The following is a 21,144-nucleotide window of genomic DNA, read 5'->3' as shown; positions in this document are numbered from 1 at the left end:
TCGCGGAGCAGGAAACATCCATGGCTGCGGAGATCCACTCCAGGCCGCAGACCGCCAGGCCGGTGCTCCTCAACAAGATCGAGGGGCACTCCGACACCGTCAACGCCGCGGTCCTGATCCCCAAGGAGGATGGCGTGATCACGGTCAGCGAGGACAGGTGGGTCCGCCGAGCCGCGCTGGTAGCACAACAAGCCCCGCTAGCGGGGCCCGTCTATCTGCTGGAAGTACAGGTGTAATTCCTGGCGCCTTCTACCACTTACAGTGGCAGCTTCTGTTTATGTGAAAGCAAAAGATTAGAGGAAAAATAAGAATAATCTCCAATAATTGTGTGTTTTTTTTTAAATGTTTGAGAATGAAGAGCCAGGTACAACATTGTGCCTTCACCTACATCTCTAGGGGCGCCTCTAAAAATGTTTCATATGGGGGGCAGATGGGACCACTTCAGTTCTTGGGGTTGAACCAAAACTAAAAGCATCATTACAGGACTTTATGATACTGTTGTAGTGTACAGGCTCAGAAATACTTCCTTTTTTTTTTTTTTTTTTACTTTCTAACTTGTCTGCATATATATTAATGGTTAAGGCATATGCATTTTAAATATATATTTTAATATGTCATATATTTATTTTATTATAAATATATATTTTAAAATATATATTTCGTTTATTAATACATACATATTTATTTTTATTTATATATATATATACATACACAATACAAAAGTGTGTGTGTGTGTGTGTGTGTGTGTGTGTGTGTGTGTGTGTGTGTGTGTGTGTGTGTGTGTGTGTGTGTGTGTGTGTGTGTGTGTGTGTGTGTGTGTGTGTGTGTGTGTGTGTGTGTGTGTAATTTTTTTTTATTATTATTAGGCTGAGAAATAGGCTACTTAAAGAAACACCTACTGAAATGCATTTTGCCAAAATGTTTTGGGATGAAACGCATAACTGACGATTGAATCTATGTGACCGGCAAGTGTTTTTTTTTTTGTTTTTTTTTATTGAGGCAAGTGGGGTGTCCAGCAAATTTGTAGGGGGGGCCATGGCCACCCCTGTCCCCCCCCTGGTGGCACCACTGTACATCTCACACATGTGAGGACAGCAAACCCGACGATCCGAGCCACCGACGCTCAAGTAAACACGACTTCTCTGCTCTGTTCGCTCCTGCTGCTCCTGCGTATCTCCACATCACAGATGTGGTTGTCTCCTGAGGAGGAGCTGAACCTCAAGCCTCCCTGGACTAGTCCATGCAGGGCTGTGTGGGGCAGGGTGGGGTTTTACTCACTTTACTGGACATTTCATCTCAACAGGGTTTGGTTTCTGATCAACAATCAGTTTAGTTCTGTAACACCTCAGTCAGAATGGACCTCCACCCATCTCCTGCTGAAATCAGCAAAGCTTCCAAAGATATTAATCCTAAAAAAAAAACAGGACCTGACCACCCAGCCCGTCTTCCAACGCTAGCAGCTGATTTCATTGTTGAACCTGTTGCTCACATATTTAATTTATGTATCCAAAACTAGCATTATTCCTACTGCAGGGAAATTTCCTCGTGTGCTGCTCCCACTGAAAGATGGAGAGCCAGCAGATTCAGACTACAGATCAAGATCCAAACTCGTAATACTTGCCAAAGTTCAGGTCAATACTCAGACAATAATCTGCCGTGCGAAGGCCAGTCAGGCGTTAGAGCGGGTCACGTACAATAACAGCTGCTGTGTCTGTGACCAACCGTATCAGCACCGCCTTGGGTGGAAGACAAGCGTGTCTCCGCAGGCTTTCATTTGGTCAACCCCCCCCTTACCTCTAGCAGACTCTGGGATGTTGGTGTGGATGGTTCTGCTATGGAGAGGTTCAGGAATGAGCCCTCAGACGGGTCACAGGTGGTTTTTGCTGACGGGCTGTAATCAGACGTTATGGCGGTAGTTAAGGGCGTCCCCCCAAGGTTCCATTTCCTATCCTGTTTAGCATTTTTATTAATGACTTGGGGATACATTTCCATCTGTATGCCGATGACACCATAGTTTCCTCTACTGCAGCCTCTGTGGATCAGACTCCTCCTGAGCTTCAGCCTGCTTTCCATTAGCTTCACGTTTCCCTCCATCATTTGAAACTGCTCCTAAATCCAAAGTACAGCAGCATTTGGACCTCGAAGAAGAAGAAATAGATCAAGTGATCTTACAAATATTTGGGCATATTTGATGACAAGTTGCCTTTTTCACCCTGTGTGAACATCTGTTTAAAGAAAGCCTTAAGCTGTTGCAGATTTCCTGTTGAAGCCTGGTGTGAGAAAAAGCTTGTACTAACAGCTTTCCTGAGTGTGATGCATTATGGAGACATTATCTACATGAGTGCAGCTTCTTCAGCTCTCCACGGTCTGGATACAGTCATTACACTGCTCTGCCTGCAGGACCCACCACTGGGATCTTTATGCTCTGCTCCCGAGGCTTTCACTGAGGCAAATGAGCCAAAACGACTGATTTTTATTTACTTACAAGGCTGTTTGAGGGCGTATTATCTCCCTTTGTCTGCGTCGCCTCATGTCTCCAGCCAGGAGTGGGTACAACTCCCTCTCATCACATCGGCTCTTCCATCGGTTAAAAGAAAAGCGTTTTCCCATGTTGCACCTTGGTTACAGAGGGATCAGCAAAACCTTCCTGACAAACTATCTGCTATTTTTAAAACGAGATTCATTTTATGTCTTTAGAGTATTCCCTAATCTTGCGAGTCTCTATCTGGCTTTGCTTTTGTACTGGAGCACCTAAATGATCTAATGACGTCTTAATTGTAGGTTTTTTTTTTCTGTTTTGCGGTCTGTACCGATGTGCCTCTTGGGAAGGTCTCCCTTGAAAAATAGGTTTTATCTCCATGTACTCCCTTGTAAAATAAAGGTTGAATAGAACAAACAACTTCAGTCTGGTAAACATTCATGGTAACACTTCACAATCCAAAGTACACATATGAAGTACTTGTTCAAGTGGGTGTGTCCCTGAATCCGACGCTGAAGGGAACTGAGCACATGTAGGTGCAGTGAAGTGATAACCGTTTCTAGCACACACGAAACCCACTACACACCGAAAAGGAGAAGTTGTGGGGTGAATTTAAAGAAAAACTTAGCAGCAACTGCTTTGATATGCTGCAGATACTTTTACAATCGGACCAACAGATGTTTTTAAAGGTGACATGTTTTGGTATTTCTAGAATCACAATGCTCAGTGCTCAAAATGCCACCAAGACACAGGACCAACGCTGCATTTTGAACCACATGTTTACAGCAGCTGGGTTTAACTGCAGAACCCGGCCGGCCCAAACAAAGCACCGGCGGTGCATTACATCTTTTTGACTGGTCAATTCAAATGCTTTGAAACATGATAAATGTGAAATCAGAATAGACTGTAGGTTATAATCCATATTTCAAATGTCTTTTTTTTTTTTTTTCTTTCTGTGATCACAAAAATATTAAAAAAAAGAAGCAAAGTTTACATTTTATTTATTTATTTATTTATTTATTTATATATATATATATATATATATTATACACAGTTAAAAAGTGAAAAAGTGTTTGCCCCCTTCCTGATTTCTTATTTTTTTGCATGTTTGTCACACTTAAATATTTCAGATCATCAAACAAATTTAAATATTAGACAAAGGTAACACAAGTAAACACAAAATGCAGTTTTTAAATGAAGGTTTTTATTATTAAGGGGGAAAAAAGATCCAAACCTAAATGGCCCTGTGTGAAAAAGTTAAATATATTTATATATATATTTTGGCAGAATGGGTTGAATAAACTACAGCATTAAGTCTTGATGCATTTTGAAAGCGAGGATACATTGAAATGTGTTTCTTAATGAGTTGATGTCTCTGAACACTTGTCCTCAGGACCATCCGGGTGTGGCTGAAGCGGGACAGCGGCCAGTACTGGCCCAGCATCTACCATGCAGTCTCCTGTAAGTAAGACAGCTGCTGCCTCCTGCTCCAAGTCATGATGGATATGTTAAAACCCTCCAGCCCTGTCCTCACCCACAGTGTCTCTCTCTCCCCCAGCACCATGCTCCTGCATGTCCTATCATCACGACAGCAGGCGGATCTTCATCGGCCAGGACAACGGAGCTGTCGTGGTCAGTATGCTGCAGCAGCAGGAACACAACACCCTCACAGCTCAGCTCATGTTTAGCATTTGGCCCTCTATGTTGCTGCGGGGGGAGGATCATTATTTAGGTTTAAACGACTTCTCCATCTGCTTCCTTGTAGGAGTTTCTCATCTCGGAAGATTTCAACAAGATGAACCACGTCAAAACGTATCCAGGTGAGGGAAGGTCTGGGTTTCATCTAACCAGCCTGGTTAGTAGGAAGCCGAGCGTCAGGAACAGGCGGACAGCCTGTAACCTGAGGGGGAAAACATCATCCCTCACAGCAGAAGTGAGCAGCTGAGTCCAAACGGCAAAATCTGGACTCGGCCAGATGGATAAAGCGTCTGCTAAAATGACAGTAGTAGATAAGCTTCAGGGTGTGTCTGTGTGCCTCAAGGAGCATTTTACAAGGGTGACTTTAGAGTTGGAGACCAGAGAACGTCATTTCTTTTTTTCTTTCTTTTTGTCGTGACCTAAACATATTGATTGTGTCCTGTACATGCGTACAAGCTGAGTTGTTTGAAAGTGGAAGAAGTAACAGACGTCATCCCATCAGATACCACAGAAGGCAACAGGTTATAAATTTTATTGTAAGGGGCATAGAAATGTTTTTTTCTTCTTTGTACCAGTAGATCACTGGAAGAGAAAGAGATCAATTACACAGGAAGATATAGAAAAGACGTGAGGACAGTCATGGATATGGAGGAGCTTCTCCTTGAAGGCAGCAGAGATGACTATCAGAGAGGGTTTCTTGCATAACTCTGAATCATAAGTTCATTTATCAAATCTAGCTGAATGGAGCACGGCACAGTCACAAGGCTGGACCTGCTCACGTCTATTGTTGTGTTTCACTTCAACAACCGTTAAGCCCTGGCGCTGTTGTTTCTCATCAGCTATGGGGGGCACCAGGGAGCTCCCTTCATGGGTAAAGGTTGGAACATTTGTCAGGAAGAAGTTGTTAATAAATTAACAAGGGTTTGAATGTGGCACACTAATGTTTCTGCATCATACGAAGGTAAAGTGGCCACGTTTGTCCCCGTCCCGGGCAGAGATAGGGCCACGGACACCTCCGAGCTGGAGATGGGATATTAAGACGCCTGGCTGCGCGGATCCATCTGTCTTAGTGGGATTAGAGCAGCACTCGGCAGAGCCGCTGATGGGATCAGCTCAGGAAGTGCAGATCAGTCGTCCACGGTGCTCATCCGTGGCTGAGGAGTTGGGATGTAGTTTACTGGCTCTCAGGGGTCAGCTGGTCAGCGGGTCCTGAGAGACTCTGCAGAAGCTCAGAGTGGCCCGCCGGTGCAGCTCCCAGGTTCTGGACCGACCCTCAGCCCATCAGACCCGCCCCCTCCGTCTTTAGATCCCTTGTCCAAACCCACCTTTTTCATTTTATTTTATTGTATTCATTATTTTATTTTCCCTTTTATCCCATTTTATTGCTTAGATTGTACGACTACAGTAACCCCTCGTTTTTCGCGTTTTTTACGTTCCAAAAAGAACCCGTGATAAGTGAAATCCGTGAACTAGTAACCTTTTTTTTTTTTTCTACAATTATTATACAAGGCTTCAAATTGTGGAGATCAGCCCCGCCCCACCGCGACCCGAGTAATTGGATTTAAACGGGAGAAAATGATAACTGATTATGAAAAAAAACACAATAAGTACAGTAGGACAAATTGTGACTGCCGTGTATTTCACTGCTCTTCTGATGCCGCTGCATCCTGACTTTACTCCGCTCTGTAGCGTCTTTTTCTTCTAAAGCCCGCGGTGCAGGTCTGGTTTTGAGAGAAGAACATAGTTGTATAGCTCTTTTTTCTTCTGGGCAAAAAGATTCTTATAAACCGACATGCCACCATGGATTATATCTGAGAACTGTAATGAACGATTCATCAAAGGCTCCCATTCTTGAGATGTTGAGATGATGCCAATGCTGAAGTTCATTGGCCATTTTCAGCATTGTTGCTAAGCGACCAACGTTATTGACACACAGGAAGTGAAGAAGCGGGGAGACTGTTTATCCAATCAGAATGCAGAACACGATGCACAATGCAAATCCGGGAAGCAGCGAGGGATTACTGTATTACTTTTTTCCATTTAGGTCTTTTAACTTATTTAACATCTTGTGTCTTTTTGAGCTGTTTTGTCTTTCATCCATGATGTTTCTCAGTTATTCATCTGTCCAGCACCTCGGCCAGCTGCGGTTGTTTTAAAAGTGCTTCACAATTAAAACTGGGTTGGATTACAGGACTGTCTCAGAAAATTAGAGTATTGTGATAAAGTCCTTTATTTTCTGTAATGCAAAAATGTCATACATTCTGGATTCATCACAAATCAACTGAAATATTGCAAGCCTTTTATTATTTTAATATTGCTGATCATGGCTTACAGCTTAAGAAAACTCAAATATCCTATCTCAAAAAATTTGAATATTCTGGGAATCTTAATCTTAAACTGTAAACCATAATCAGCAATATTAAAATAATAAAAGGCTTGCAATATTTCAGTTGATTTGTAATGAATCCAGAATGTATAATATTTTTGTTTTTTTAATTGCATTACAGAAAATAAAGAACTTTATCACAATATTCTAATTTTCTGAGACAGTCCTGTACATCATGAGCCTGTTCAACACTGGTTTAGCGCTTGTGTTCTCTTCTCTGTTCTGCAGCTCACCAGAACCGCGTGTCCGACATGGTGTTCTCCCTGGAGAGCGAGTGGGTGATCAGCACCGGCCACGACAAGAGCGTGAGCTGGATGTGCACCCAGAGCGGCAGCATGCTGGGGAGACACTACTTCACCGCCTGGGCCTCCTGCCTACAGTATCCTTCAGCCATTTAACTGTCTGGAAAATATGCAGTAATCAGTCACATGACGACCACGTTCAGGCCCTGAACTCCCGGCTCAGATACGATCATGAGACGCAGCACACTTTCGTGGGCGATTATTCCGGACAGATCACTCTGCTGAAGCTGGAGAAGCAGACGTATTCCACCATCACCACGCTAAAGGGCCATGAAGGTAACGGCAGGCGTTCTGCACACACCCTGCTTCTGCCTGCATGAGTGTTACTGCAGGAATCCTCACATCTGCCGTTACCAACGCAGGCTTGGTAACGGCAGATGATCAGAGGCTGTTGCAATAAACAATAGATGACCCAATTTCCTTCACATGACTTGATTATGGATTTAATCCAATATTACATCGATTGCACCTTGCTACTCCTAAAGTTCCTGTGAATTATAATATACAAATATCTGGGCAAACAGTCATTTATTTTCCATTTCCTGGAAAATTACAACAAAAATGTTGATGTCATCCTAAACTTCTTTTTTTTTCCTTTAACCCATTTATATGAATTAGATTTTTGTTCCTTTTTTAAAGTAAACACTTCAGTAGTGGGTCACAAGGCCCTTTAAAGGCCTGAGTTGTAGTTAAACTTCCAGTTGTACACGTTGGATTACAAAGGTGCAGTTTTAGCAGAAAGAACTGGCCATAAAATGGGATATGTATTAAAAAAAAAAAACACAACTTCAAACTTTAGCGGTTTGGAAACAACTGACTTTGACTTGAGAATATTGAGTTTTATCATTTAAGAAGAAACTATCTGAAATAATAGCCTTTATTGCGAATTATTGGCTCTGCTTTTTAATTTTTTTTAATGATTTTATTAACATTTTTGGGAGGGTGTAATGAAACAGAGAAATATGACATGAGGCTCGTGGAGGTGGCTCCTGTTTGAAAGGGAGACGCACCGTTTGGGTCTGTAATCAAACTAGTGTTCTGAACACTGGACCTCCTTTTTCCAGTTCAGATATTTTCTGTTATTTATTTTTAATAACCCAAATTGTGTCTGGATCTGTGGGTTGTACCAGCTGTCACACAGCGTTGTTCGTGGACACGTTCAAATGTCTGCAGACCTTTCAGACTCAGCAGAGACCGCAGTTACCCATCAGTCCTGATTGTTGCAAGAACATGTTAAGTTGGACGTTATTATACTGACTCTGCGACACCTCACCAGTACTCTCTGTGGAGAAGTCAGTATCTACTCTGTTGTTTGGTTTTTTGTGTAAAATATGATCAAATCATCTGATTGTTGTGGGTCCTAGTATTTGGCAGATATTACCTCAGACAAGTTTTTTTTTTTTTTTACCATGATTTATTTAACGGAAAACAAAGCTAAAAAGAAGAAATCAATCCTGTGGACAATACTAAATACTCCACACTGCTTCCAGAGGATTTAAGAGGACAAATGTGGAAGCTCAGAAAGATCTGATCATCAGCAGGTGAACATCATCACCTCATGACAAGCAGACAGTCTGTGGAGCGTTCAGATGTCTGTAAACACAATGCCAAGAGGCAAAAGCATAATCGATTGTCTTAGAGGAGTAATCGTTGCTCTCCACCAAACTGGAGATGCAAACTATTTCCAAGCTATTTGGAGTTCAGCGTTTTGCAGTTAAAAAGATATTTCATTAGTGGGAACCATTCAAGAGTTGCCTTTATTCCCAGGAGTGGGCATCTCTGCAAATCCATCCCCAGGTCAGACAACCGTGCCCTCCTCTGTAGACCGTCTACAGGGAAAGGTGAGGGTGTCTGAAACTTAGATGAGGGTATGAAACAAAACAAGACGGAAAAGTGAAGAACCCCAGCAGATCTGCACCAGAATATCTGGAAAATGAAAGAATCAAAGTCCACACCTCAACCCAGCAGTGCTAAGACCTTGTGGTCGAGCTGCGCATAAACGGATGCCCAAAAATACCTCCGACCGAAGCACAATGTTGCAAAGAAGAACGAGCCACAAATCCTCCACAAAGATGGGAGACTGGCAGCATTTCTCCTTCTAATTCTTTGTTCCGTTAGATAAGTAATGGCACATTAGAAAAAAGTTCCTTGTTGATTGTTTGAGGTTGTATTTGCCAAGATACTAAGAGCATTCAGCTGTAGTGTCGGCCAGAGCTGGATGGGAAACTGCTCCTCCTGTCAAGCTCAAACACTTGAAAGAGAAGATGACTGGACACCACAGCTGCCTGCGGATCCGGGACAAACAACAACTGCTGCTGCAGATGTCCCTGTTTTTGACACATGGAGCTCTCTCCTGCTGCCCTGTAGCAGGGAAAACTACTGCGGCCATAAAACATCCGGGTTCAGCTCAGTTTTATTGATATAGCGTCTAATTACAACACAAGATGTCTCTAGGATCTTTCTAGAGACCCAGAACATGAACCCAGAGTAATTATTACATAAACAATGGCAGGTAAAAACTCCCCTAGTGGGAGAAAAACCTTAAGCCAAACAAGTGGCAAGGGAAGAAACCTGGACCAGGACCTGGATCATAAGGGGGGAAGAAACCTGGACCAGGACCTGGATCATAAGGGGGGGACCAGCTGGGCAGAGCAGGAAAAGAGAGAACGGGGAACAGAAAGCAGAGAAACAAACACTGTCAAAGGTAGAAAAAGACAAAATATATTAGTCTGAACCGTCTGTGAGCAGAACTACGAGTTCCTCCATCTACAAAAATGATCTGATGATAATCAAGCTGCTTATACTTTTCTGTAAGAATAAGTCAAACATAGGTCCGAGCTGCCGAAGCTTCCCTGAACCCAGCGTTTACTTAAAACAACAGCATTGTCACTACAGTGTAGATGAGGATAGGGAGCACGCCATCCCGTATGCTGCCCTGGAAATGAGTGGGTTCAGGTCTGGCAGCTGCTCCGTTCTCCTCCTCATCAAGCCGTTGGCTGGCCTTTTGATCCCCTCCCTGGTTGTCGGAAAATGCTTTTCATCCAAAAAATAAAATCACTTTCCGAGGATGGATGCCTGAGTCAGTCTTTCTGCTGCTGTTCCAACAAAATAGAGGAAAAATGAGCATAGTTGGAAGAAAACAATTCCCAGAGTTGTTTGGCGACGTATCAAACGTGATCGTACTGAAAACAATGCAGGAATCAGTTCTGTGTGTTTCATCTTTCTCACCTAACCTTTAGCCAGGTGGAGCACACATGTTTGTGCTTTGGCTTCATGCAGTTATAAAAACCGGCAAAATATACCGGCACCTTTTTGAAACGTCCTACATCTCCCTTTGATATGCAAATGCAGCTTGATGTTTATGATAATACATGATAATTAGATGGATGAGGATGGAGGTGCTGAGCTCAGGCTGTGCTCCAGCTCAACACCAAACATGTGTAAAACATCCTCAACCTCAATCGGAAAACTGACCAAAAAGCTCAGTCTCGTCTTTTTGTTGACTCCTGGAAATGCCTGAAAGATAAAAGGTTTGACTTGTGATTGTTTTCATTGGTTTTAGTCAGAGCTGGGTAGAGAAGCCAAAGATTGTACTCAAGTAAAAGTACTGTTACTTCAGAATAATACGACTCAAGTAGATGTAAAAAGTAGTCATCCAAATAATTACTTGAGTAAAAGTAAAAAAGTACTTGGTGAAAAAACTACTCAAGTACTGAGTAACTGTTGAGTAACGTCTGATTAATTTTTTTAACACAACCATTCAAACAGACAAAAGTACAAAATAATCATCTTCAGGCAAATTAAATCAATAAAATAAATTAAAATTCATAAAAAATAAAAAAATAGCTTAAATTAAAATCTTAAAGTAAATTCAAGTACTTTAATAAATAATAAAATAAATAAAATAATAACTTAAGAAATTAAGCACAAGTAGCACAAAATTTCAAGCCTTTGTACTTTTCTTTTTTAACCAGACATAACTAGAACAAGCCCATGAACTCATAGAAACTCTGTGTGTGTTTGAGTCTGTGTAAATGTGACAAAACATGCAAAAACAAAACTTTTTCCCAAAGAATCACCCAGTAATGTCATGAGATTGACGCGTACGCGGATAAAAGTGATAAAAGAAAAGTAACAGCTCAATGTAGCCTAATGTAGCGGAGGAAGAGTAACAGTTTCTTCTTCACAAATCTACTCAAGTAAAAGTAAAAAGCATATGGATTCAAAACTACTCCTAAAAGTACAAAATTTCCCTAAACTTACTCAGGTAAATGTAACGGAGTAAATGTAACTCGTTACTACCACCTCTGGTTTTAGTTGATGCAGCAAAGCGTTTGTCAGCTCCGGCTGCTGCGTCTCCTGGAACTCGCCTGCACCCATAAATTGTACTTTATTTTTATGCTCAGTAAAATTAAATGCGTAAATCATTTTTCTTACAAATAAAGATGCCCTAAAAGGATAATAAAAAGCCCCACGGAGCAGAGCTGTATTATTCTAAGTTGTAGAGCCGGTCTGACATCAGGCTGTGCGGGGATGGACTCTGAGCCTGAGATGGCTCATGAAGAACGTCCGTTTTGAAGTTCTGGTTTGCTCTGGTGTCTCTTACTCGCCACGCAAAGAGCTGTTTACCTGCTTAATCCATACAAGCTGGATTACAGTCGGACTGAAGACTGGAAACCGCAGATTTCTTCCCAACCGAGCATCACGGCAGCAGCCGGACCCTTTGAGAAGCCTGGACTAGAAAAATCGATCGTAAATATGTTCAACTTCAGTCAGGTGTTGCTAAGCTTACATTGGCAACTGGAAGGAGGAGGAAAGGACCGCTTTGGCTCTTCCAGAAAGCAGCATAACTGTTATTATTCTTAATTTAAAAATTAAATGAGAAAACTACGGTAGCCACGGTACTCGCTGTGTCTCTATCTCCTGATTTACTGAAAATATGAAAGGCGGTAGATAAAGTCCACCTTAAATATGGATGAATACCTTCCAGGAACACCAGGATATTTCTCTGCTTGTTTGGTTTCCTTCTGTCCTCAAGAAAATCAAATGTTGAAGAGGTAAATGTGCAAATCATCTTTATCCCAGGAGTCTGTAATTCCACCATGATCTGCAGTCCGTCGGCCCCCCAGCTTCACCTGGAGCCTGATTAATCAACTCCCTCAAGTTATCACATCGTATCACTCTGAAAGTAGCTTTCCTGAACATGTGTGACGTTATCAGACGTGGAAGAGTTTTATTGGGAACTGTCCTGATATGTCACCGTGGTAAATGAGGTCAAAGTTGTGTTTGAACAGAGAAGGTTGTGATGCATCAGAGCTTTACCGTTTGCAAATGTTGCCTTCTGAGTTGTCATCGAAGCAGATGGGTCATTTTTGGGGTAATTTGTTATCTCTGTTCTTTAGTTATTAACAGGGAAGTTAATTAACAAGAAACTAGGGCTGGGGATCGATTCAAATGTCAAGATTCGATTCCGATTCTTAAGATTCAGAATTGATTATCACGCTTTGATTTGATCCGATATTGATTTGGGTTACTGTTAATAAAACTGTTTTTTTGTTGCATGAATTATATGACTGTCTAGTTATGCAACATATTAATACTAGTATTATATTGCGATTCAACAGCAAGTATTGCAGCTAATGATGCTGTAAGGACCAATCAGCTCCCAGAATGCTGATAGAACTGCTTTCAGAAACATTGTGGGGCAGAATTATCAAACAGATCCAGGGCAGCAAACAGAGGACGAAAGAAAAATCGCTTTTATTTTTTCCCCATTTATGAGAATTTGGTTTTTAACATTTATGCAAATGTAATCCCAAGACGGTATAATAAAGCAAAGAAATATAGACAATTTATGCAATTATAACTGAAAACTTTAATGTTTTCATTCCTTTAAACATATTTAAAGGCAAAAACATGGCACCAGTTATTCTCGTGTCCAACAAAATATTCCTTTTTTGGGCATAAACAAAAAAATACCAAAAGTTGTAATGTAATGATGAAAAAAAACAACAAAAAAAAACTTTTTTTTTTTTTAAATCGGTCTTTAGACATATTAATCGATTTTTAGGAACTAATATGAGAATCGATTTAAAATCGGAGAATCAATCTTTTCAACACAGGCCTAGTCATGCTCATTTTCAAAATAAGATTTCAAAGATTTATTGGACATACCTAAACTCCCTCAGAGCTGGTAAATAGAAACACAAGTGTTATTTTGTTGTAATCTGCACAAAGGGAATTAAAAAGATGGTCCTCCAGCTGTGGTTGAAGTTAAAGCTGCCTGCACGTCTCCCAGCAGCCACTGGGGGGCGCCAGCAGCTCTGACTAGGACCAGGCTTTGCTTTCATAACAACGGTTGGGGTTCTTGTGTCCAGGTCACATAGCCGCCCTGTGGTGGGACCCCGTCCAAAGGCTGCTCTTCTCAGGGGCCTCGGACCACAGCGTCATCATGTGGGACATCGGGGGCCGCAAAGGCCGAACGCTGCTGCTACAAGGACACCAGTAAGTTCTCACGCCGCCTGCAGACGAGAAGTGGTGTGGAGTTTGCTTTCTCTTTGCTTTTATCAGGAACAAGGGAGCTCCAAGCATCATTAGAGAAGTGGCATGCAGTTGTACCATAAAACCTTCAGGAAAATAACCTCCCCATCTGTTTGCTCCAACTCTTTCCACCAGCGTTTCTGCATACGCGGTGTCTGAGAGTGTCTTGTCAAAGACAGGTCTCCGTGGTGTCAGTAGCAGTTGTCCCCAGGCTCCGACAGACGCTGTTTTTATCTCCTGCTCTCAGTCTTCATGCATATTTTACTAAGCTCCCATTCAGCCTCCCAGTTACAGCTGTGATCAAGTGCTTTGATGCGTGTCTTAGCAAACCTCCTTAATGTTACAAATATTCTACTGTTCTTTTATACCTTTTATACGCATTTGTTTGTCAGACAGGCAGACAAAGGAGACTTCTAATTCCCCCATACGTTTGACTCCTAAAAAGGGGTGTAACGATACACTAATCTCACGATACGATACTGAGGTCACGATAACGATACCATACGATATTATAGCAATATTTTTTTTAACAACCTTGATAGAGGAATATATGACTGGAAAAAATGGTATTTTATTTGAAAGACACAAAATGCAAAACAATGCTTTGCATTTGCCCTATTGTTACAGTTTGTAATGCTTTATAACTGTTTAAGTTTTAAAGGGAAAGCCAGGCCAACCATTTTCCACAAACTGAACTAAAAGTAAATGTCAGGTTTGCATTATGATCTTCAGTTTCATACAAGTACAAATATTTTGCCACAAACTGAATAGTTTCTCTCATGTATGATTTGACTTTTTTCTTTTCCAGAAATTTAACAACTAAAATTAAATAAATAAATAAAAGTAAATAAATACATACAATTTTACATCATAAAAAGATTGATTCATGCTCACCTTATAAGTGTAAGAGGAGATTTATTTTTGTTAAGAAGGTTATTTTGGTAATTCAGGGTTCATTATTTTATAAATATATTCTGTAAATCAGAGACTATAATGACACTAGTCAGTTTATCTGTAATTGTTAGTCTGTTTTAGATTGGGCGGAGTGATACGCCACAGTACGGCACTAGGTGTGTTGATGTTCTAAAATCCTACACTGTTGAGAGACATTAAAGTACACTCGAACTCAGCAGAAGTTGTCCCCGTGTTTATCCTACTCACCACCCCAAAAAGGTTTAATTTAATAAGGTAAGGCTTCACTCTACACCAGACTTAAAAGTTCGGAGCTCAAAACCCCCCAAGAGTCCGGTGATCGGGACCGCAAAACGGTACTAGTTTCTTCTGAGCGGAGTAAGATTTTGGTCCGCGGGTCGAGGCGTGGTCAGATGCGCGTTACTAGTCAACACAATAAATTAATATTAATAACCTAATATTGCGATACAGTTTGTCACCTCCACGACACGTTTCGTGACGTTTTTGTATCGCGAAATTTCGTGGCACGATATATTGTTACACCCCTACTCCTAAATCCAGTTTAGTTCTAGTTTTCATCTCCCCAGGACCCCCAAACTATTGATGGATCTCTGTATAACACTGGGCTTCAGCAGACTTGGGGAGGAAATGTAACTTGTTAAGATGTTAACCATGTGAATGCTTTGACCCCCCAGTGAGCGAGTTCAGGCCCTGCGTTACCTGCAGCTGACGAGGCAGCTGATGTCCTGCTCAGCCGACGGGGGCATCGCCGTGTGGAACATGGACGCACAGAGAGAAGAGGTTTGCATCTTTGTAACAGCAGCAGGACAAATGAACCTTCCTGCACTTTCATGAAGCAGGTTTTTGTGATCTGAAGTTGTAACGAGTTTATAATTAAATAAAAAAAACTGTACAAAGTAAAAAGTAAAATAAGTAGTACACACAGCAAGAAGGTTCCCATTGATACATTAGTCTTTTCTTTGAAACCACTGCAGTACAGGGTCCCACATTTTCTTAAACATGTCTTTGTTACAAAGTCTCAGTCTCTCCAGGCGAATCATAGCTGCCATTTCTCTCAGCCACAAATCATATGTGGGTTTAGTGTCTGCCCTCCAAGTCTGGAGGATTACCTTTTTTGCAATCACAGTTCCAAACAGAACAGCCTTTTTCTGATATTTGTTGGCAAAAGACAAAGGGGTAGTTGCCCCCAGAACGGCTACAAGCGGATCCGGCTCCCAACATCTCCCATAAGCCATATAGAAGCAATGGAAAATACTTTCCAGTATGTATGGAGTTTACTGCATCACCAAAAAGAATGCACTAAATTACCAGTCGCAGATTTGCATCTGTTGCAAATGCAGCTTTTCTCTAGAATAATACAGTCTATGTAACGTCTTAAACTGTATAAGACAGTGCCTGACATTCACAGAACAGACATGTACAGGACTGTCTCAGAAAATTAGAATATTGTGATAAAGTCCTTTTATTTTCTGTAATGCAAAAATGTCATACATTCTGGATTCATTACAAATCAACTGAAATATTGCAAACCTTTTATTATTTTAATATTGCTGATCATGGCTTACAGCTTAAGAAAACTCAAATATCCTATCTCACAAAATTTGAATATTCTGGGAATCTTAATCTTAAACTGTAAACCATAATCAGCAATATTAAAATAATAAAAGGCTTGCAATATTTCAGTTGATTTGTAATGAATCCAGAATGTATGACATTTTTGTTTTTTTTAATTGCATTACAGAAAATAAAGAACTTTATCACAATATCCTAATTTTCTGAGACAGTCCTGTATACTTTTCAAACATTCGTCCCATCCTTTTTCTTCCAATTCTACATTCAGCAGGAGTGTGATTTCTGACTGCGTGTCTCCGCAGGCTCCCCAGTGGTTAGGCAGCGACTCTTGTCAGAAGTGCGAGCAGCCTTTCTTTTGGAATATCAAGCAGATGTGGGACACCAAGACCTTGGGACTCAGACAGGTGAGACGAGGACACCAGCCTCCTCAGCAGATCTCCTTCCCTCATCATTAATCTCACCCAGATCTCTGTTTTGTTTTTTTTTATCTGCAGCACCACTGCAGGAAGTGCGGCAAAGCCGTGTGTGGGAAATGCAGTTCTAAACGCTCCACCTTCCCCATCATGGGCTTCGAGTTCCCGGTGCGCGTGTGCGACACCTGCTTCGACACCATCAAGGAGGAAGAGTGAGTAAAGGGCTCCGTTAGATGACTGGTGGCGTGACAGCAGCCCCGTTTCCACCGAGGCAGGATCTCATGAATGGCCGTCTTTGTGTGTGTTTGTCGTGTGTGGTGCAGCCGAACACCGTTGGCCACGTTCCACGAGGGGAAACACAACATCGCCCACATGGACATGGACCCATCCAGAGGCCTGATGGTCACTTGTGGAAGCGACCGTATTGTTAAGGTCAGCAACAGTTAAATCGTTCATGTACAGGCTGTTTTCAAGCAGGATCTTTGAGCCGGTATCCAACCCAAACTAAGAGCACCACACCGTTCCAGCGGGGGCTTGAAATCTGTGTCTTAAATACTTAAAATGCAAAAATATGTCATGGATAAAAGTTTTTACTAAATCAGGGTACTAACCACTAATATATATGCAGACAGGGAACAGAAAAGACGTTGGTGTCTTAGAGACACAGATGACTGGATTATTATTCTCTCTACAGCTATCCATGGTCCACGGCTCTAACTTTTCACACTGTTTGCATCAGCGTAAAAATGTGAGAGCCCCACTTTAAACTGAATTTAGTGCAATGCATCTTTCAAAGTTCATGTTTGCTTCATTTTTTAACTTTGTGTCCGAAGAAGCCATGAGAATAAATCTGCGACTTAAAAAAGACAAAACCAACCCTTTTACTTAAAATAAAAAACCTCACGCGGTGAAGAACATCTTTGAGGGGACAAACACCGAGCCAAATAACGCTTTATTTAAAAAAAAGACACCAAATTCACAGATCCCTAATTTTTACCCCCTTTTTCGAAAATGAAAAACAAAGCAGCAGTTTAACACTTTCTTAAAGTAAATATGTAGTAATAAAGCTGTAAAGATAAGGGGAAAGGAGTACGAAAGCATCGTCTTACAGCTAGTTTCTCTCAACGACTGTGGCTGACTGACCCGTGAGGTTAAAACGCCACGTCTTCCTTTATATTTTGTTAGAGTGGACTAAATTATTATTATATGAACAGATGCTGTAGTCCTTATTCAAATGCTGCAGGCAGACGTGCTGCATTTGGGGGTGGTAGTTCGTGTCACGCTGTTGTAGTTGACTCATCAAACTGCAGACCAGAGCTTTTTTTTTTTTTTTTTTAAATAAAGGTCAAGATTAGAAAAAGGAAAAACTAATAATTGAAAAACTAAAATTGAGCCCAAACTTCAATCTTTGCATTCTGAAGTTGAAAACCTGCATTATTTTATTTTTTCCAAATAATTTCAGTACTGATGCACAAACACACACACACACGAGGGTGGAGTGTAAGAAGAAAATGTTGATGCATGTGTTAATTTTACACACACACACACACACACACACACACACACACACACACACACACATACAGACGGTCAGCCAAACCACCAGAGAACCAGAAGGTGTTTCTCAGTAATAGCTGTCAGTGGGTTGGTGAGAGCCGTTTCAGTGTCTGATCCCACCAGTTGTTGTTAATCTACGCCGCTCACAGACCTGTGAAGAGTTCAAACATCTCCCTGCAGTATGAGCTGTTTTCATGAGACACAAACCTTGAGATCAGCCTGTACCTACGTTGTTTCCTTCTGTTACACTCTGATATATTTCCAATATCCTGCATGGATCCAGTTTCTGAATCCTAACGGTGGCAATGTTTGTCTCCGCAGATCTGGGATATGACACAGGTGGTGGGCTGTAGCTTAGCAACAGGCTTCTCCCCTCGCTGATTGGCCCAGCCCACTACATGGTACCCTGTTAAGCTCAAGCCCACCCACCCCCACTCTCCCAGTGTCATGGAAACCCCTCTGTACAGTGTACACCCCCCCTCCATCACGCCTGGGATCTGCAGCTCTTGGTGTGTGTGTGTGCGTGTGTGTGCGTGGGGGTGTGTGTGACCCCTCTGCACTTCTTCTGCTTCTACAACAGATTTCACTAATTGACAGTTTTACAAAGTGGGTTGGACTGTTTTTTTTTTTTTGTTTTTTTTTGCTGCTTTGATTTCAAACTGAACCCTAAGCACAAAGGAGGGGATGTGTGTACATGTGAGCACGTGTTGTCATGTTTTCTTTCCCCGAGAGGAATGGTATTGATATTAGTGTTTACATTCAATACAACGGATGCTTCTCATGACACATTTTTTTATTGCCCCTGCACTGTAAAGTTAGGCACCTGTCCTGTAACATATTGTGCTGTTGAGCTTAACTGTCTGACACACTAACATGCTACCTAGCCGATGTTTAAGACCTGAAAAAAGCAACCTAATCCCCTGTATATGCTTCATCTGTACAGTAGATGCTTGTACCGACTTTAATTTCTTCTTCTTCTCTTTCACTAGTTGGCCTTAACTCACTCTCTCAGGAGGTTTTCCATCAGTAGGTAGTTGTCACCCGGTGAGCTCTGATGAAGCCGGTCCTAATTGTTTGTGGGGTGTAGTCACTGAAATGTGCTGAGAGGATAACTGAAGCAGCCTCCTCCTCGTCGGGGGGGTGGGGGGGGGGGGTGGAGAAACACTCGTTCATGCGGCCGTAGAGGTTTGGGGTTTCCGTGGCAGCATTGATCCTGCTTCCACGTCACGACCCCAGGTGAAGCCAGGGACTTTTCCAGTGCGTTGCCAAGACAACATGCACGTACTTGCCCCACCGCCGAAAAAGTTAGATTTCACTCTAATAAAAATGTATTTATTTTTTGTGTGTAAAATTGGTTTTCCATGCCGTCCGAGCGGGCCGCGAGGTGCTGCACAGCTGTGGACTAAATGTAGCGCTGACTGCAGGGACGGTGGATGCTTTGGTCACATCAGGGCTCCCTGTGCTCTCTGAAAAGCCTTAAACACGGGACACACGATCACAGAGCCTTTCTAGTGTTTGCCAGTGCTCACAAGTGTTCGTTCTGCACGTCTCCTCTGCAGCCTCCTGCACACAGGCCTCGTTCTGTTCCCCCGTGTTTTGTTTCCGTCTTCAAACACACACACACGTGCTTCAAGGATGTCATAACACTCGAAGCACTGCACTGTATTGTACAAATGTTTTTTGTAAATTCAGATTTGGGAAAGATAAATGCTGGAGTCCACGTAGCATTCCTGTAAATAGCAGCTAAAATCCTCTGTTAGACTAATGCTTGCCTTACTGTAAGTGGAAGAAAAATGAGCGTTATATCGTTGGATTTCTTGACTTCAAAATGTCACATTCCAAGTTTTTGATCATGTGGTGTTTATTTATGTTTGTAGTAAAATATTTATCTGTTATCACCGTATCCCGTTGTTTTACCTTTCTGTACCCGTCTAGTTGGCTTGCTTTCTCTGTAACGACAGACTCCATGCTCCGCTCTTTTCTGATGCACGTGCAAACGGCTGATGGTGGACGGCGATGAACCGTGGCAGCAGAAACGTAATCCATGACACAGATGTCAGGTCCATGTTTCTCTCCTGAGAGTTAACACCGGTTGTTTCAGTCACCATCATTTGTTATTGTTCATTATTATTCAAGTGGAGCAGTGATTCCATTTGTCTGCATTTTTTTTTTTCTTAAAGTGGAAAATGAAGCTCCTAAAAAAAAAAAAAAAAAAAAAAAAAAAAAAAAAAAATCCGAGATCACCAAGCAGATCGTTAGATGGTTTCATTGTGCCTGTCGTGAGCAGCTGAACAGGTTAAAGATGACCTGACAGCTGCTGAAGATGTCATGGTGAATGTGTAATGTGTATCTAAACGAAAACCAGTAAAATTGTGCAAAATGTTTTGAAGCTGCGTGAATTCAACCCGTCCTTTTTTTTCTTTTTCTGTCATTCCAGATTAGAATGTAAATAATCCTGACATTGTCTTGTAAGGCTGCCGTTGTAAATGTGCATAAAACCAGCACAACAGGAGAGAGATATCTAGTTTATAGTTGGTGTGGGCTTGAAGATGCTTTATGACTGAACACAGTGTTCATGAATGCAGTTTTGACTAACGTGGTTTCTAGAATTTCCCCATTTCAGCACTTGAGCTGAGCGATAAGCATCCAGTCAGTCCCACGCCGAGTATAAAACCCATCATAAATGCTCATCGGCCGTCTCCGAGTTCATTGGCGATGCTGCCGTTCAGCCAGGAGACGCAGTCTCTTCCAGCTAACTGGACAGCAAAGCCTCGTCCGGTCATTATCTCTGATCACGTCCGTGCAGTCGTTCATCAGATGTACAAATGTTAAAGACGTGATTAATGGGAGGATTTTCTGCTTGCAGAAACTGCCTCTCTGATGGATTTTTCAGATTGCCTGCACATCCCAGGAAGGAAGCGGAGGATTTTTTTTCCATGTGTTCAGTGCTTTATTTCCTTTTCTTGGGCATGATGTAGTCACACGGCCCCTTATGTTTGGTCCAGCGCGAGAGTTCATGGCAGGCATCTCGTTGAGGTCATTTCAGCTTTGAAAAGATGGTTCATTTCCCACAACACCAGGATTTGTGCTCTCATTATCTGTTAACATGAACTGCTTGTAAAAGAACAGGATGTATGGCTGCCAATAACTATTTTTTAAGTACTTTTGTTGACAAAACAGGACTGATTTAGTCCTCCCTGGGTCCTGAAACCAGGGCACAGAGAGGGAAACTTCCAGTGCTTAATAAAGATATTTGATACGTTA

At 41.9% G+C, this 21,144-nt stretch overlaps 1 protein-coding gene across 1 annotated transcript in view; it reads left to right on the top strand.

Annotated features, from left to right (window-relative positions):
• Positions 1-21,144, top strand: part of wdfy1 (WD repeat and FYVE domain containing 1) — a 21,178-nt gene extending 34 nt beyond the window's left edge. Inside the window, exons 1-12 of the mRNA XM_061718775.1 lie at positions 1-157; positions 3,873-3,940; positions 4,038-4,111; positions 4,245-4,299; positions 6,792-6,942; positions 7,029-7,141; positions 13,243-13,369; positions 15,013-15,118; positions 16,213-16,314; positions 16,405-16,535; positions 16,647-16,755; positions 18,202-21,144. The exon at positions 1-157 is cut by the window's left edge and continues 34 nt beyond it. Coding sequence (XP_061574759.1) covers positions 21-157; positions 3,873-3,940; positions 4,038-4,111; positions 4,245-4,299; positions 6,792-6,942; positions 7,029-7,141; positions 13,243-13,369; positions 15,013-15,118; positions 16,213-16,314; positions 16,405-16,535; positions 16,647-16,755; positions 18,202-18,261 — 1,233 coding nt within the window. The 5' untranslated portion in view covers positions 1-20 and the 3' untranslated portion in view covers positions 18,262-21,144. The remainder of the gene's footprint in view (positions 158-3,872; positions 3,941-4,037; positions 4,112-4,244; positions 4,300-6,791; positions 6,943-7,028; positions 7,142-13,242; positions 13,370-15,012; positions 15,119-16,212; positions 16,315-16,404; positions 16,536-16,646; positions 16,756-18,201) is intronic.

The sequence above is a fragment of the Cololabis saira genome, chromosome 4, assembly GCF_033807715.1.
Source record: "Cololabis saira isolate AMF1-May2022 chromosome 4, fColSai1.1, whole genome shotgun sequence".
NCBI classification, from domain to species: domain Eukaryota; kingdom Metazoa; phylum Chordata; class Actinopteri; order Beloniformes; family Belonidae; genus Cololabis; species Cololabis saira.
The sequence above is the reverse complement of the archived record's forward strand: the minus strand, read 5'-3'. Positions and strand labels throughout refer to the sequence as shown.